Raw genomic sequence first — 19,810 nt, 5'->3', positions numbered from 1 at the left:
ACAATATCCACTAATCTAGAAATTCAACTCACTAATGTTATAATGGTATTGTCATAGTCTAAATCTTATCCATGTCCTTACCGCCCACAAATCCTGCAATCACTATCATCCTAAACCTTCTTCCTTCATTACATATCAACCCTAACCATCCTCCCCATGTCCACCCTTTATTAAAGACCTACAAGTTTACATATAGCCCTCTAACTTAAAATCATCTCACTAGCCAACAGTACTTCGTTGAGATTAGACTAAGATATGTTCTGAATTTGAAAGATCGTGATTATCAAAATCGAATATTGAGGGGTTACAGAACGAACCACCAATTGCATAGATGGTGTTCCTACACCTAACCTTGAGCCGGTAGCTGAGAATGATCCATACATATTGCATACATGATTTACTAAGTTCACACCTAACGTTGCTAAAGAGAACACGTATTCTTCTACGAAGGTATGCACACACTGTAGCAAGTGCTGAATTTACTATAACAAAGATTGAAGATGACTTTTTTTACTTGAATTAACTTTGTTCTTTGATTCTTTTCACAAATATACTGTTTCACAAGTAATGCAGCTTAATCATACATTGTTTCTAGATTGTACATCATATTTTGAAGTATTTTGTGTTCATAAACTTATTATTATATAAAATCACATTAACAATATCCATATCTATTTAAAATGCAGTTTGCATCTAATTTATATCCGCATCTAATTTAAATCTTCGTCCATATCTAATTTATATTTATATTTGTTTAGTTAGAATATAATTCTAACATTTTATAATAATTGTACTCGAATCCATATCGGGAGCAAAAGTATAGAGATGCATATGTGGTTGACCACTATCTAATTTGTACTCGCCTTACATGAGTATTTACCAATTTAAAAAGAATCCAAGGACAAAATGAAGATGAAGAGGAAGAAGGGTTACCAGATGCCTCCATGGCTTCTTTTCTCTTTTTCTTCGGAGACCCTGACGGCCGACGAGATGATCGATATGCTTACAAGAGAAGCATATCAAGATATCCCGAAACACTGCCGTGCAGTGACCCTGCTGATCACCACACTGGAAACACCCCAAGAATGTCACAGGTGAATGATCGATCCTCCTGGCAGTCGAGGAAGAAGGTATTAACAAATGATCTAGGGTTTACCTCACGTAGCAACACCTCTTTGTAGAGAGGAGGTCTATTCACCTTCCTATCTTCCGCATATCCACCTCTCTCCCTACTCATCGAGCAATTGGATATCTCACATTCCTTGGATCCTCCGCCCGACGTGAGACTAGTTGATTCTCCGATCGAAGAAACTCCACTATCAGGCCTAATAGAGTCGACCTTTGAGACAACAAGTTCTCGTCTCCAACCTCGTTATGGAGGCAGGGGTGGGAATGGAACGCCGACTTTGGGACGCTTCTTATTTATAAAAGATATCACTAATTCTAGTTTGATAAATATCAATAGAAAGTGATTATTTTGAGATAACCAACCAGCGAACTCGAAGAGAAATAATCAAACAATTCATGCATGCAACCAAAACCATATCCACATCCAGACATCAAATCACAGAAAAAAGAAACAAAAATTACACAATTCTGTCTCCTCTTTTACACAATTTCTGTTCTATTTCCTCCAACTCTATTTCTCCTTACATTCGTTTCAAGACTATTATCAGAGACATCACTAGTGCGGTGAGAATACCAGCATAGCACCCGACACTTCACCACCCCGGCCCCAATGGTGTACACGTGGAACCCCGGGGCCACCATCATCTTAACGGCGACGGGCTCGGCCGGTCCCGAACTGGTCCGGTCGACCCCAACGTCCTCCATAAATTTTGGATCGAACCGGGCCCCTCCGTCCACCCTTATGATCGGAATCGGCGGGTGAGCCGACCGCGCCATGAGCCGGACCACCCACGCCGCCTTTGCCGCGTAGAAGAACGCCTGCAGCAGCCGCTCGGTCCACGGCCGAGCCGAGCCGAGCGAGCCAGCCACGTCGCTCATCTTCACATCGCAGAACCGGCTCAGCCCTGGGCTGTAATGCTTCGTCCCGTTCCGCAACACCTCTTCCCACGTCAACCCCCGGAGGAGCTCGTAAGCCGCGCGGTTCGACTCGCAGCGCTTGGCCGGGTCGGCGAGCAGGGTCTCGGCGTCGTCGTCCAGCTCGAATCCGGCGAAGAAGACTTGGTTGAGGAAGGACTCGGTGTTGTGGATGAGGTGGTGTGGGGCGAGGTGGGCGGAGAGGGAGCGGGCGAGGAGGCGGGTGGAGGAGCGGGACTCGGAGACTGAGCGGAGGAAGGGCTCGACGGGGAAGGAGGAGGAGGAGGAGGAGGTGGGGGTAGGATATTGGGATTGGAGGCGGGAGAGCTTCAGGTGGAGGTCGGTGAGGGAGAGCTTGAGGCGGGTCGACTCGAGGAGGGCCTCGTCGCGGGCTCGGGTGGCGGCGAGGAGCTTGAGCTTCAAGGAGCTGGTGGTGGTGGAACTGGCGGCTGTGGTGGAGTTGGGAGTGCGGAGGAAGAAGGAGCGGAGGAAGGAGACCTGCGGGGAAGGGGAGGGGGATGGCTTGACGCGAGAGGAGGGGCGACAAGTCGAGCAGGAGACGGAGTCGGAGGCCGAGTCGCCCGGCTTCTGAACCTTCTTAGATTGATGGGTCAACGGAGTTGTCTTTCTTGGTGTCCGTTTCTTTCTCTCCTTTACCTTTTCTTCCTTCTCTTCCTCCTGGATCTATACCCAAAACCAATGATAAGTGTACTTTTCAAAGATAAAAATTAAAAAAAAGAAAAGAAAACAAACAAACAAACAAACAAACTTTTGAGCAAAGAGAGTTTTTCCGACTTACAGGATCGCAGAGAGAGGAGCGAGCGAGAGAAGGGCGAGAGTAAGAAGAGGAGGAGGGAGAGGGAGAACGAGAGGAGGCCATGGGAGAGGTGGGGAAGGAGGTGATACTTTAAGTTAGTCATGGGCGTGTATATTATTTGTAATTAAGGGGTAGGTGGGAGTTAAATGATGGGTGGCGCAAAATGATTGTCGTATAGTTGCATGAAAACAAAAGGTTGCGTTCATTCATTCTCTCTCACTGCAGAAGAATATTAAGTATATTTGGATCGGCCCTCTTGCTTTTATTGCAATCACAGGGGGTACGTTATCTGCCATTTATTTTTACCGTTATGGGTACCACAAATCAAACCCCCATCAAAAGGTTTCTCAGTAGATATGAGCTGCAATCGTACCATGCAAATTTTAATGTACCACAACGAATAAAAATAAAAACGTAATTGTTCTTCGTTACGATGGTTGATGAGTTTAGTTTCATTTTAGGCGGTCATGTGACATTAAGTTTTTGTTTATATATGCATGTCCCAATTTCTTGGAATTCAATTATTTTAGAATTCTACTTATTTTTTAAATTTTACTGTTTGGAACTATTAGCTCATGGGATTTCAGTGGCTTTAGATGGATTTCAAGCTATGCAGTGAAATCAAATAATTTCAGGTTGGAATGTGTTAGAATTCGGTTCACTACTAATCTTTATTTTGTTGACGCCCAAATGTAAAATAGGAAAATAAAAATAAAAATATATAATAACCGACCTCCTTCGAAACAATAGAATTAGATGAATTTTATTTTTATTTTATTATTTTCTAAACAATGAAATTTAATTCCAAGCTTTATCTATGGATAGGCTCGAAACGTATCGCTTGATGGAAAAGTATGACATGTGAGAACAATCAGTGCCAAAAAAATTTATTAAAATAATTTTCATTATGTATTATTACGGATACGTGGAAAAATTATGAGGAGTGGTCAAGTGCTGCTCTCAATTGTCACTTGGCTAATAATGGAGCAGCATTAATTATGGCTGTTGGAGTAATTAGTTGTAAGCTTGGATGAATTTACCAGCGTGTGGGCCTTCTACGTCTCCCTTAATTTGACGGCCGGAGAGGAGAGGTTTCTCTCGTCCTTCTCAATAATAAATGATTAAGATACGGTGATCTTATGCTACATACACATAGCTTAAGTTGAATATTTCTTTGGGTCATTTGAAAAAACAAAGGATTTTTTATTTTACAATTCTACCCCATTTAAATTTACCATTGACCATTGTAGTCTTTAGTCTTATCCAATACTTCAAATACCAAGTTTCTCCTTCCACCGTATAAGAAGAGAATATCTCTCAGCATTAAATGTTTTATTATTTTTTGGGGTATGAAATAGAAAGTAGATGATAAGTTACCTCCAATTTTTTTTTCTTTTAAAAAACTAGGCAATATCAATTAGAAAATCAAAAGCTTTTTGCCCAATTTACATCCTCCTTCCTTCTCACCCTAACATCCCTCTCCCTCTCTTACCTCAGCATCCTCCTCCCTTTTGATCTTCACTTCAAACTTTCCTCTCTCTATATTTGCCCGGACAATCTCCTCATTTACTCTAATATTCTCTTCCTTGTCCTAAGTATCTATTCTCTTATTTCCTTCCTTTTTTAAACCCGGAGTGTTAGAGAAATAACTCTTGCTTTTTCAATCCATTTGGTAAACTCACATTGCTAGAGAACCTTGTCTAATCTTAGATTGAATTCTCAATCCCAATTATCTTCTTCATCCTTAGCCGAATCCTTCAAGCCCTATGTGAGTAAGGTAATATATGTGATCGCATATTTTAATTTTTTCTAGTCAGCTTATCAATCAATTTAATTAATTTATCTATTTAATTGTGATCTATAGAATTATGTGGGTTTTGTTAGTTTGATATATATAATTATATAATATTTTTGTTAACTTATTTATAGATACTGCTAGTTTATCTATGTAATTAGATTCTATATAATATTATCAATTTTTGTTAGTTCATCTATATAGATTTTACTAGTTTATCTATGTAATTGTGGTCTTAGAAATTCTGTAGGCTTTTGTTTTATCTATTTGTAGAATAATGTATTATTATTCCTAGAATTCAGTTTTAGTATTTACGAATTTATTATCTTTATTTGTGGAATCCAATAGAAGATATTAATTTATGGATCATGTCTTAGCTGGATTATTAATTATGTAGATATTCTACCTTCTTTGAGGGTCTCATCTCCAAAAGAGGCTGACTTGAGGACTAGAATAGAGAAGAAGAGTGTGGATGACAGTTGCAAGGAGAAATGAAATGATTAAAGTATGTCAAAAATTTATATTATGACCTATTATAGTTTGGAACAATGAAAGTCATTTTGTGATGTTGTGTAACTTGAACAATAAAATTTTGACACACAATAGTGTACTTTTATCAATATTTTGACATACATCAATGTAATTTAATCTATATTTGGATAACCTAGTTTGTTTACAAATATAACATATAGTTTTACAACATTACAATTCAATAATCAAATTTATTTATATTTATTTTCAATCTGTATTTTGACATACAACAATTTCACTCAAGCTGTATTTGACAGTTTAGAATATTTCTAATTTGTGAATTAGCATATACTAGTTTAATTCACTTTTGAAAAATCTAAAACCAAAGGTTCCTAATATGTTGCTTATTAAAATTATCGACAGAGAATACCAACAAATAAATAAGCAAAAACGAACATTAAAGATTTTATGTAGAATTTTTTAAAAATTGGTAAGAAACCATGTAACCAAACTCTAATGAAACTTATAGTTTACAATATGCACTTACAGAGACATCTTAATTTCCACAACTCTATTTGAGAATTGTCTTGCTCATTAGATTCCATGATTCACTACTTGCCATGATTGTTTCTCATTCTTTGACTCTCAAAATTAAGATAACTGCTTTAATAACCCTCGAGTTGTCCTCCACGACTAAAGAACTAAAGTTTTGTAGATTGAAGACTAAAATAATCCATCTAAAAAAGTTAAGTTACAAGCGCTCTCCTCGCTATTAGGATTAATTGTTGGTAATCTTTAAATACCCTTATCTGCTCTTAAAATATTTCATGATATAGTCCAATTTGATGAAACTCGCAACAACATTTGAATGCACCGACTTGCGTATTCAAACTACTATGATTTTAAAATTCCTACTCTTTGTAAATTCAAATGTTCAAAATGATGTTTGAATGACCACGACTCCGGAAAACATATTCTCTGTAAATGTAAATGTTTGAAGTGTTGTTTGAATAATTATTACTCCAGAAATTATCTTCTTCATGATTTTAAACATTTGTAAGTGTTGTTCGAACTTCTCTTGCATCAAGTCTTCACCCAACTTGTATATATATGCTGATTTTATAATAAATAAGTACATAAATATATTTAAATTATTTTGTACATATTTGCCAATTAAATAAGACCTTACAAATTTATACTTTGAAATCTTAATTTATTTACACTATATTTTTCGGTAATCCATAGATTTGTTTATGGAATCCTTTGATATTATCATAGAATCCATGAATAATATTATTGGATTCATAAATATTATTCTCATAATCTATAGATGTATTTATAAAATCATAGATATTAGTGCAAAATGCAAAGATAATATCCTAAAATCTAGAGATTATATTTTAGTTATTCGTATACATAATTTTGGAATCCATAATTTAGTGAAATCACATTAAAATAATATTCTCACAATCCCCGTATTTATGATATCCACACATATTATTGCAAAATTCATAGATATTATTTGGAATCCACAAATACTCTTGTAGGATCTACAAATATTATTGCAGAATTCATAAAATCTATTTCCAAAATTCAGAGTTAAATATCTTGGTATTCGTATATAATAAATTACTATTTAGATATATAGTTTTGGAACCCATAGATAATAACATGGTTAAATCACATTATACATTTATAGATGCAAAAATTTAAAGATACAAAGTGAGAATATATAAATACAAAATGGAAATCAATCTATATATGTATAAGTAGTCTGACAAGAAAAAAAATAATTGAATGTTGTGAAGGATGCTAGAGATAATGACATAGCAAACACTTAGATTTTTTACATCTCAAAGTATCTTATAAGACCTTTGTGTTTTTGCGTTTTTGCATTGGAATATTCTTCTTTCGTTATGTTTTCATCTTAGTCCGATTCACTATAGGCAGTAGTAATTTAATATTTGAGAATATGCCCTCTAATAAAAAATTCTCTTGATGCTATCGGTAAAATAGATTCATATTAATTTGTTTAATAACTTTGCCTCATATAATGAGGATAATTCCACTTATACTCCATAAACTATCATCATTTCCTGCATACTTTTTTTAAAAATTTTCTTTACCACATACACCCCCAATTCAATTTTTATTTTTTTGATTTAGTTACTATTTTTTTCTTAATTCATGAGGATATATATATATATATATATATATATATGAATATTTTTCTTAGTTTAGGAGGTGTATATGGGTAATAAAAAAATTCATGGAGTGTATGTGAAAAACAGTGATAGTCTACAGGGTCTAAGTGAAATTATTCTCATAAAATAACTATTATAGAAATAATAGTATAAAATTATTATTGTTCAAAATTTTATCAAAGAGGCAAAGAAAAAATTCATTCAAAAATATTGTTGAATGGAGAAGAAGAAAATGGAAATCCAAATGGCATTTAATAATTTCCCTACATACTTATGAAATTTTTTATAAGAAATGACAAGTATTAAAGACAACCTTAATAATTAAAATTACAGTAAAAGTGGGGATAGTTTTATCTCCCTATGAAAAGATATGAGAGCATTATAATATATTTTATACATAGGATGAGTAAACTGCACCGGGCAAATTGAAATGGGTACGACCACAAAAAAGAAAAGTATGTTATTTTTTGGGTACAAATTGCCATAATTTTTTTATTTTTTTATTGATCATGAGCTTGTAGATATATAAGCTAGACAAAATGGTGAACATTTTTTTTAATTAATCATGAGCCTATAAGCTATATGCTAGAGGAAGAAAATTAGTCGCAGGTCATACTAGAAAATATATGTCTGGTGAATTGATTAAGAGTTTGCCTTGCCCTTGCTTGCTAAACCTGACCCTCCACCTCTGCTACAACCGCCTGACCCTCCCTAAGCTGGCTAGTACTTACCTGACCTCTCCACCTGTGGCGTAAATGAGTCCTCTTCCCTAGTGCCTTTGTCTTAGGCTTAGTTATTTAAGAAAAATCAAGAGAATATGTACCTTAAGGGAGCCTTGCCTTCCTTAAGGTCCTTGTTATAGCGGGTGAAGGTTTGCTAGCGAGGCTCAATGGTTATCGACCTATAGCACCTTTAAGCCAACAAGGAGTAGAGATATAGTTTGATGAGTAAATTTCACCACTGACCTATTTGATGCAGGAAATAGAAAAAAGATGGAGCCCCATTAGAGCTTTGCTGGTGATTATGGCTGTTAAAATTTTCACCTTTAAATTCTTTGACAAGTATGACATGGTGGCAAGTGGAGCTTCAAAGGCCTTGTCTTAAAACTTATTCTATGGAGGTCAGATTTTCAACTACTAAGGAATGAGATTACCTCTACTTTGGCGGTCTAGATGCAGTTTTTAGGTCTTTTCTTCAACTAGCCCATTGATACTCTCATGAATATTACTGTCGATTTCACTTGCCCTTTTGAAGTGGACTCCTATACCTAGGCAACAGTTACAAGTAGGTTTGCTCGAGTATGCGTTGAAATTGACTTTTCTCTTCCTTTGAAATAGTGCATAGATGTGGGTCCACCATGAATTTCATTCTTCCAACTAGTGACTTATGAAAACATTCTTACTATTTATTTTTGGTGTGGTCATATTGGATGTCAACTAGCTATGTGCCTTGAGTTCCTTACCACTATTAACCGATCTTCCTCGGGCCACCTGCTTAATGAGGGCCTAATCCAGGGCAAGGGCTCCTTGCTAATGTTGGGTTAATCGATGCCCTCTGCCATAATCATTTAGAAAGGGACAACCTTAGTCTATACATCCACGTGCAGCCCTGTGGTCATAGTGGTTGCCGCCCTAGACTGCTCTCCTTAGAGGCGCAGAATATTGCTAGTGGCAATGATGCAACATGCACAACCATGTACGAATATGGTTAATGATAACCTTAGTGGTCTAGATTCGGTCGATGAGAATCTGAATGTGATGAATTAGGATTTGGTACATGCTTTGGTCTAGTTGTGAGTCTTCTCAATTGTGCCTTGGGCCCTAATCTCTAGTAGTCCTATCTTTTCCTTAAGGCATGTTGCAATTGCATGGGTCATCTATCCTAAAGTTCCTTTGACTCTAGGGTCCTATAAGAGTGTAGCCTAGCCCCCCGCCCCATCTCTCACTCGCCCCATCTCCGATTATTTCTAAGCCTAAGATTGTCGCTGATGTGAGACACTTGTTGGATCTTCCCATTGATTGCTTTGATACTACCAATAAGGATTTTTAAGGGCCTCCTAGACTACCTCCTACCATATTTGTGGATTGTGCCATGACGCTCTCGAATATGCATAGGTTAAACTTTTTAAAAAGCCACCGAACATCCATATGGAATCGACCGACCTAGATTTGGTGCCTACAATCTTTGCAGTCATATTTAAATGGTAAAATTTTAAATTGACTAAGCAATGGAGGCGATGTTGGAATAGACGGATTTCATAAGGTTTTTCATGGAGGTAGGAGGCAAACGACATAGTTTCTTAATGAGTATCCTTATGTGGAATATTCATGACTTGGACAAGAAAGAAGGGAGATCTTCTTTCCTCAATCTCATAAACTCTCACTCTCCTAATATATTTATTTTGCTAGAAACTCACTTAACTAAATATAAATCTACTCTCTTCCTCTTCAAGATGGAGCCAAAGTGGGTTGGTACTTCTATCTTAGGGTTTGGGGTAGCCAATGGTATTATGATAGGGTTGCAAGCGATGGTGAGAGAAATTACTAAGATTGGCTTGGCTTTCCCTCACAAGCCCTTCATATCACTTGCTTCTCCCAGGATAAGTTTTCTTTCCTCATTTCTACTATCTATGCTAGTAATGAGACATTGGAGAGGAATTGGTTACTCCATGAGTTTAGTTAAGTGAATGCTCAAAATCTTCCCTAGCTTGTACTTGGTGACTTTAATTGTATTATGGCCTCTTTTTAGACAAATTTGCGAGCATATCTTTTTTTTTAATCTCCTTCAATTTAGGTTCTTTGTAATTTTATTTTTAATGTTGAGCTTGTGAATGTTGGTTTCTCTAGCACCTCCCTACACCTAGTGCAATAATCGGCATAGTGAGAAGAGAGTTTTGCTGAAGCCTAGATAGGATTTTCTTAAATTCATCTTTGATTAGTTTTTTTTTACTTATTTTGTTTTGCATTTGTCTAGAATTGCTTTGGATCATTGATCGTTATTGATTAATTTGGGTTATTTCAAAAGCCTAAAATCAACACATTTTAGTCTGAATGGTTCTGGTTTGATCACTTTGAAGTTTGCTTACATTGTAAATACTATCTAAACTCAAATTGATTCTTCTTCATCACTGTATTGGAGTCCTTTTCATGAAATACTTTCCATTCTTACTGATAGGCTTAACCACTAGAATAGACATAGTCTTGGTCGGTTAGAGTTAAATTTGAATCAAGTTGAGGATACTACTATGAAACTAAAGGCTAAAGAGGTTCTCCTTTTCCTTGGAGATCTAGGCATCTTCAACCATAAATGTGTAGCTTTACTAAAACAAATAAAGTAAGGCTAGGGTCAAATAGATTACCGAGAGAGATAGTAAGATTTAGTTTTTTTTAGCTACACCAAAAATTTGCAAAAGTAAAAGTACTATTAATCTTTTATATATTTTGGATAGTGAGATTTCTTCTTGCTCTATCACTATCACAAACTCTTTTATGAACTTTTATACTAATCTTGAAACTATCAGGCCCCACTGAACCATTAGGTTAAGTAGCTTATCTTTCTCACCATAAGTCGTAACTGACCTTACTCATCTTTTTTCTAGTGCAGAAATAAAATCAACTATGTGGTCTGTAACAGTGGAGAAGGCCCTCGACCCTGATTTAAAAAAAAAATATTTGGGATATTTTAGAGAAAGATTTGTCATCCTCTATTTAAATCTTTTCAAAACACTTATTCATTTCAACCTAACTAGAACTAAACTTTCTAATTTTCATCCCCAAGATGCCTAACTCGACCAAGGTTTGTAGATTATATGCCAATTTTCTCTCTACAAGATGATGTATCGAGTCCTGACTAAGATCTTAGTGGATAGAATTGAACCTATTTTGCCGAGTGCCATTGGGTTTGAGTAGTCAGTTTTGTGGCTAGGAGACGTATTCATGATGGCATTTATATGGCTTAGGAAATTATTCATAACATTTTAGAAAAAAAATTATGGTAATTTTATCTTGCTCAGAGTTGATTTGGAAATGGCTTATGACAAAATTTCTTAGTTTGCTATTTCATCTGCTCTCCTAAAAATGAATTTTCAGCATAACTTTATTGCTTGGATTGAGCATTATATTTTCTCACTTTCTTTTCTATTTTGATTAACGGGAATATTTTTTTCTCATTGTTTTTGGGCTCTTGTGGTACATGTAGGGGGATCCTTTATCCCTTGACCTTTCATCCTTACTAGATTACTTAATGACTCAGTGGCTCGAAGTCTTATTGAGCCATTTAATTTATGTAGTTTCTTCAACATTAGCCACATTTTCTATACTGATAACTTATTAATCACTATTAGAGTTTTCCTACTCAAATCTAATTGATGTTTTTATGCAATTTGCTAGTGTTACTACTCACAACATTAACTTTAAAAAATTGAAAGTGTTTTTTCTTCCAAATTTATTTTAGACCAAGATCAACAATTTATTAAATGTTCTTCATATTCTGATCGAATCTTTGCTTTCAAGTAATTGGGTGCGAACAACTTTCTTAATCGCCTCCTCACTGGAAATCATAAAGAGCTTTTTAAATGGATTGAAACTCTATTGGTAGGTTAGAGGAGGGCTAATCTTACTAGGCTAGTAAGTTAAACCATATTAACTCTGTCCTCAACTCAACCCCAATTCATCTTCTTTCCTCAACTTGGAGCCTCCCAGCTTTTGTGGATAGAATCATAAAGCAGTTCATTTGGTCTAAGGGTAAGAGAGGGCTCTACCTTATCAATTGGAGCAACATTACCAAACCCAAGGATGAGGAGGGCCTTCGATCTATGATCCTCACTCGACCTGTTGGGCTCTCGTGGCTAAAAGGACTTTACAAATCCTTAATATGGATAGTGTGTGGGCTAAACTAGTTCTAGCCAAAATAGGGTATTCACCCTTGGGCCATTAAAAAAGATATAAACATATCATTTGGAGTTAAAAGCTGATTAAAGAAACCACTCGTATCATTAAGAGAGTGTTTCTACAAAATCATCAATATGGGGACAATTCTTCCATCTAGTTCAATCCTTAGGTGAGTAACATTCCATTAGCCAAGTGGCTAACTTTTATCAATGGTTAAGAGGACGTATAATGTGAAAGAGCTGATCCGTAATAGAACTTTGCAATGAGCCAAAATTTCATGGTCTATTCATCCCTTCCCTAAGTGAGATGATATTCTCCATTTATCTCTCACTTAGAGCAATGTCGAACAAATGAATTTGGGGTTTTACACTCTTCTATTATGGCTACCTTGCAATCGGTTTACACCATGTTGCGCAGCTTAGAACCTCAATTACATACCCTCTTTTGGGTGCGGGGTGGTGGTGGAACATAGCACTAATAGTATAGGACCATATGGCGTATTGGGGACAACTATCTTGGGTTAAAGGCCTTTGAATTGGTGATGTTCTCTTTGCCCATCGAAATAAGATGCCACTTCTATTTTGCTACTATTCTTATCATTCTATGGCATATTTAGAATCTTAGAAACAATATCTGCTTCACTGATATTAGAGAACCTGCCACTATTGTTTGGGAAAGAGCACTTGCCTTAGCTCACGATGCTTGAGTATCATTCATTGTCTTGGCCTTTACAACTTACCAAATCCGCTAGGACCCTCCTGCTCCTGAATTCCTTAAGCTCAACACTGATAGCTTCCTAAGTCCCATTGAGCTCGGGGGAGTAGGGTTCATAATTGCTCCCCAATGATAGCTGATTGTCAGATCCTCCGATGATATTCTCCACCCTAGCATCAAAAGCCATGGCTTTAAGAAATATACTCCTCTTTTTTAGACATAAGAATATTCCCAAAATGATAATTGAAAGCAACTCCCTACTACTTGTGAAAATAGTGTACTCTATATCACCGAGGATTGCAAAAATCTCTGCTCTTATAATAATTTTGTTAAGATTAACCATGTTTATAAGTTAGTTAATAAGCTAGATGACTAGGTAGCCAACCTAGATGAAGAGTGAGATATGGATATACTTAGAAAGGGACATTCCCTGATCCCCTGCTACATTTTCTAACCATGGATTATAGTGGCACTTATTATAACTATGATGAGTAATTAATATAACTCCTTTATTCAAAAAACAACTAGCCCTTTCAAACATATAAATTAAATAACTTGTCCAACCCTCATAAGAAATATGTTACAATGAGTTCAAATCATGCATATATAGCACTCTAATAGAAAATTCATTAAAAATTAAATCCAATATTTAAAAGGAAAATTGAACCCATGACCTTTTTTTATATTGGTTTGGTTACATAACCAGCATACCCATCCATTGTTTCTTATTTGCTTGTAAACTCTTCCAAATTTTATAATTGCATGCATACTTAAAACCCATCGTATTTCTTGAGGATAATTTTTAACACAAATAAATTAAAAGTTTATTAAGTTAAAAGACGAAAAGATAAAAATTCCCTTAATTGAAAAAAATATATGTAAATAAGAATAAAGATAGAAATATCTTTTTATAGTTAATTTAAATGAATCTTAACAATTAGTTATGTTTATGAGGCATTCATACCGAAAACTCAAATTTTAAGAGGTATCTATGCAAAAATTAAATAGATAAAAATATAATACATTTTTTTTTGACAAACAAGTCATAGCCCTTGTCTATTGAAAATTAAAAACCATTAACCTCCAAAGAAATTAATTCACAAAATTTGCCCAAACCTATTACAGCCCTAGAACTCTACCACACTTGAGAAACAAAATTAACAAATAGAATACTAGGAGTTCTCCCACTAACGGTACATCACAACCAAACAACCAACTAACCACAACAAAATGAAAACCAGCTAGCAACTTCTTCAAAGTAAAGCTCCTCAACTGGAGTACAACAAATCAACTAAACAAAACACAAAAATCAATTTCAATCATAGTAGAGAATATAACATAATACTAGTACTCGAAATCCCAATCAACATTAGCAGCTCTAAACAATCATACAAGATCTACCGCCTCGTCTCCGTGCATTTGCCGATGAGCTCTCTTTACTGCCTCAAGCCCTTGAATCCCATCCCAACACAAGAAAAGGGCTGCTATTTTGTGTAATAAAACCTTCCAAGTTTTAGAGCAATTGTTGAAAATTTTATTATTCCTTTCTAACCATATAGAACAGAATAAGGCACTCGGCCAAATCAACCACCGTTTAATCTTTCTACTTGCCATACATATTTTTTTAAACTAGTCTTTTATATGCTTTATATTACTAGTTATTCCTCACTCTTTTTTTTCACCATATTCTTCATGTAGCCACATCATATAAACAAATGATCAACAGTTTTCTCCTATGCATAATAAACACAATACAACACCCGACTATCATTTTCTTCTCAAATTATCTCTGTTAATAGCCTATTATTACAAGCAAGCCACAAGAATGTCTGATATTTAATGGTATCTTCATTTGTCAAATCTTAACTAGTCCTTTAGATATAATTCCACCATTATTTATAAATCTTTAAATAGATATCACTATAAAAATTCTCTTATTCTCAAACCACTAAACAACTTTATCCTTTCCGGCCTTGATTTGTACATTTTTGTTGTTAATCCAGTTAATCATGTTTTATTCTTCTAGAATCAACTATTCTGTTAAATTCCTTCAGTATTTAAAGCACTAGTTTTACTCATCTTAGACCTCCTAAACCAGTAATTTCTTATCCCAAGTAATACCAAAAAGTTAAGGAAAGCATATAGCCAAGGAATAGTCTCTAATCTAAATATTAGTCTATTATTCAACTTTTCTATTCTCATTAACTTGCCATTGTAATCCAGCCTTGAAAATTGACCCCCGCTGTAAAACATCTCTCGAGAAAGAAAAGATTCTATTATAGTTCATCAATTTAAAAGATTCTACCTTGACTTTATTGTAGTATCTCTGTATTACAATCATAGAATACATTTGATTCTTCAAATTCATTAATCGCCACCACCATTTTGCTAATAAGCCTCATTTTTTTTTTCAAATTAAGAATACCCATACCACCATATTCTTTTCTCATACAAACTCTATAATAATTAATCAAAGCATAACCTTTTTTATATGTCTAAGCACCATACCGTAGAAAATCTCTTCTCAGCTTATCAATCATCTTCTTTACCCACACCGAGATATTGAAAAAGGTCAACTAATATAAACGCATTACACTCAAAACTAAATTAATAAGAGTAATTCTCCTCTCTTCTCCAAAGAAAGTAATTTCCCTTTTCATCCCGTAAGCCTTTTCTCCACTTTCTCAATCACCGACATCCAATTTTGTTTCCGTAATTTACTATCAAGTAGAGTAAGTCTCAAATATTTAATTGGTAGCTCCTTAACACGATAATTTAACAGCTTCACCAATACTCTTCTTTTTTTTTATTCTAACCCATATAAACTAAGGAGCATTTCTTAAAATTTATTTTCAGCCCCAACACAACCTCAAAAAAGTACAGAATAAATTTTAAAATAGATATATCTGCTTCCTTAGCTTGCATAAATAACAGAGTATCATCAATATATTGTAGATTAACAAACCCTTTTGTTAAAATATCACTACCCAAAACCTCTAATCAATCCTTCTTGCTTGGCTCTCTGTAACATTCTATTCAAGTCATCGGCTACCAAAATAAATAAATAAGGAGATAATAAGTCCTCTTGCCTAAGCTCTTTCATATATTTAAAGTAACTTTCAAGACCCCCATTCTGAATTACAGTCGATGACCTAATTGTAGCAGATTGCATCACCCAATAAATTCACTCCTTTGGAAAACCTCTCCAATATAAAATATCAGTTTGAAAATCCCATCTTACATTATCATAGGCTTTCTCAAAATCCAACTTCAACATGAGCATTTCACTCTTTTATTTTTTAATCTCAAAGTTAAGTTTATGGACACTAATCATACTATCCAAAACATACCTTCCTTTCGGGAAGGCACTTTAGTAATTATCAATCACACTCCCAATTACTAAGCACAATTGATTAGTTAAAACTTTAGTTATCACCTTATAACTACAGTTCAAAATAGTCTAAACTCTTCTTTCCTTTCAGCTTTAGTAGTTATGAGTATTAAATAGATCATAGCATAGTTTAGCCTTTGAATATTACAATTATTTGCATGAAACTCCCTAAACAATTGCAAAACCTTATTTTTAATCAAAGGACAAAAATAATGAAAAAATTTTATACTAAATCTGTTTGGACCCGGTGCTTTATTCTCTGTCATAACAAATACAACCTTATGAATCTCCTCCTTAGTGAAAGGCTTCACAAGCCCCCAATTTATCTTGATGTCAAATTTCATCGGTCACTCTTAATTGCCAACTTCCTATTGAGCCAAACAACTTTATATAGAAATATGTAAAATGATTACCAATCTTATCCTGATCCATATCATAAACATTTTGCACTAACAAAGAACAGATTGTATTCCTACTTCTCCCATTAACAATTCTGTGAAAATAAGTAATACTAAGATCCCTCTCAATAAACATTGCTTTTTAGCTCTCTGTTGTCATCTCATTTCCTCTTCTTTATAAATCTATTACACTTTTAGAACAACCTCTTCTCTACAATCTATATTCTCATTAGTTAGATTCCTATTCTCCTTGAGTAGATCAAGAATATCCACAATCTTCAACAAACTAACTATTTAAGCCTGATTAGCCTTTTTTAAATTTTGACTCCCTCCTCTCATTCTCTTTCTCAGTCTTTAATTTTTTCAATCTAAATTTCCATAACAGTTTTACCATATGTTTCTTTCTCCCACTATTTTTGCACTAAAGAGTCAAACTCAGGCTTACGAAATCAGAAGTGTTCCAATATGAACAGATGATTTTAACTTCTTTAAACCCATTATCTACTAGCATAGGGAATATGATCGGAATCAATGTGAGATAAATCTGTAACCATAGTCATAAGGAAACTTCTTTCCCAATTTGCTGTAACAAATACCTTATCCAACAATGCCAAAATGGGTTCCTCCATATTTGGCTAAGAGTATTTTCTACCATTCATCTTAAACTCTCTGGCTTTCAATTTTTTTTCACCATATTAAACATTCTTCTTTCTCTATTACTGCATTTCTTTCCTTTTCTCTCTTCCATAAACCTTGGGCATTAAAATCTCCCTAATCAACCAATATTCTCCCTTGCAATTCTTGACTTCTTTAAGCTCATCTCATAACTTTTTTTTCTCTTCCCAACTTTGAGGAGCATACACATTAGTAATTACCAAATTCAAATCCACCTCATTGCTATGTACATACACAAAAAGAGTATGTATTCTTTTTTTTCAATCAATTTATCATCCTTAATCCTAGTAAGGATACCACCAAATAAATCCACAGAAGGAATATAAGACCATCTTGATCCTACCTCCTCCCGTAGCAAGTAACATTCTCTCATTTAAAACATCATGGTTGGTTTCTTATATACACAAGAAATCTAACTTTTCTTGAATAATCATTTTTAATTATGGTCCTCTCCTACGGTGCACCCACACCCCTAATATTCCAAAAGACACCTTTCAGATTCCATTATTTTGTTCCCTCTCTTTTTTCATCCTCATTCTCAAGGATACAATATACTTCTCCGCTCTTTCTCTCTCAGGGGATTTTAGAATTTTCAAGTTTTCTTCTTTATCTTCTTAGGTATATCCCAAGCTCACACCACAAGTATTAGCTATTGGAAAATAATTTAGAGTCTGAAAATTTTGAAAAGCATAAACATTGTAAAAGATTATCTTTACCTATTCTTTTTTTCTAGCTCTAAAGTTTTAGTTTTTCCAGCCTCCACTATCAGTTGCTGAATAGATTTGTCATGTCCCCCAAGATTAATAACATTTCGAATGCTTCTTCTAGTTGCTAGCTTAGGTAATTTACTAACCTTCCTAGTATATTTCTTAACCGGAGATGATCTCATAACTTGAAGAGGTTTCACATCTAAAATGCTGCCATCAGAATAGACAATGACCTGCCAATCTTCATGCTCCAATTTCTTAGATTCCTTGTCCTCCTCATTAGGCTCCACCTGTTGCCCTTCAACTGCCTCACCAGTTGCTACCATCCTCTCCCAAGTAGCCTTCTCAATCAAAACATTCCTACCATTCCAAAACTTCTCCACTATGACCATTCTACATTAGTCTTTCCCCTCTAGAGATGTATTTCTAGATTCAAGTTTAGGTGAATTCACTAAACCATCTGCCTCCATTTTTTGCTTACCTTTGCTGTCCACTTACTTTCTTTTATCTTCTTGTATTTTTTCTCTCTGTTCTATGGTATTCATCCCTCTAGTTATATCAACGCCTTTCACATGGACCTTTGCAAATGCCTTACCCCAACCATCTTGTGGGTAGCTTTCCTCTTTCAAAATTTTAACATCAAAAGAGCATTTCTCTAGCACCATTCATGGAAAATTCTTATCCCAACTGCCTTAGTCATGGCTACTGCTCTAGTCAGAACTCCACTTATATTTTCTAATGCAAGTATATATTTCCCCACCTTCCAATTTTTTACCATTCCCTTCTATTTCACATCTAACATCAAACACCACATTTTCAATCATCACTGCTATTTTAACAAAAACATCAACAATATTTTTAACCATAACTTTCAGTCTAGCTATTTTTAGATCTTCTTTCCTCATAATTCTTTCATCTACCATTATTAAAGTACCAAAATTTTCCAGAACTTTTATAAAGTGAATATAGTTCCAATAATGAAAATGAATACCTGCTAATTGAATCCAAATTAGGTTTTTTTCAATATAATATTTGCTAGACTATTCTCCATAGAGCAAAAATCACCACAGCAATTTCCAAATCAATTCGCAAGAGAAGCCCATTTCTCCTCCATTAGACAACTCTGTACCCCACTGCATTATGCCCAAACTTTCTACACTTGTAGTAGAGAATACTATTTCGACACATGGCAGCCCAATGCCCTCTCTTGCCCCACCAAAAGCAACCACTAGATCTTCACCTTTCCACAGCCCTGAAACCCCTAGACTATTCTTAATGAACCAGATCTGGGATGATCTGTTCGTAAGAAAATTATAAAAATTTAGGTGGTGATAGCCTCATGAGTTAGCGTTCTAATGGCTTTAGTTTCACCTCTATTAGTGCTTGAAGGTGGAGGTGGTGCATGTTCCACAGTGGCCGACGGCGCAGGTGGTGCAAGGTGGTGGAGGGTGGCTAGTACGACCTTTATCAAGACCTAAAATGAGTCCTTGAGGGCGGTTTGGATTTCCTTCGAGTTCTCCTTCGACACAGCCAAAAATTCTTAAAAAAATACTTTTGCCCATGCTGGTGGCTCATTGTCAATAGTTGCTGGTTGTGCCTAGAAAACCTTCGGAGGGATGGAGATAAGTTTTTTGTCCTCCATGGCTGCGATCTCTCCTGGGTTAGCTTTGGATCATGTGTTCACTATTGTCCGAGGAACATCAGCT

General features: G+C 35.2%; 1 protein-coding gene across 1 annotated transcript; it reads right to left on the bottom strand.

Annotated features, from left to right (window-relative positions):
• Positions 1-1,495: 1,495 nt before the first annotated feature.
• LOC140761124 (IRK-interacting protein-like) lies at positions 1,496-2,997 on the bottom strand. Its single transcript, XM_073098321.1, has 2 exons — positions 2,843-2,997; positions 1,496-2,727 (listed from the first exon to the last, which is right to left on the bottom strand). Exons 1-2 carry the CDS (start codon positions 2,921-2,923, stop codon positions 1,609-1,611), a joined length of 1,200 nt encoding a protein of 399 aa, XP_072954422.1. The 5' UTR covers positions 2,924-2,997; the 3' UTR covers positions 1,496-1,608.
• Positions 2,998-19,810: the final 16,813 nt, after the last annotated feature.

The sequence above is a fragment of the Typha angustifolia genome, chromosome 6, assembly GCF_048772165.1.
Source record: "Typha angustifolia cultivar Huaian chromosome 6, ASM4877216v1, whole genome shotgun sequence".
Lineage (NCBI taxonomy): Eukaryota > Viridiplantae > Streptophyta > Magnoliopsida > Poales > Typhaceae > Typha > Typha angustifolia.
The sequence above is the reverse complement of the archived record's forward strand: the minus strand, read 5'-3'. Positions and strand labels throughout refer to the sequence as shown.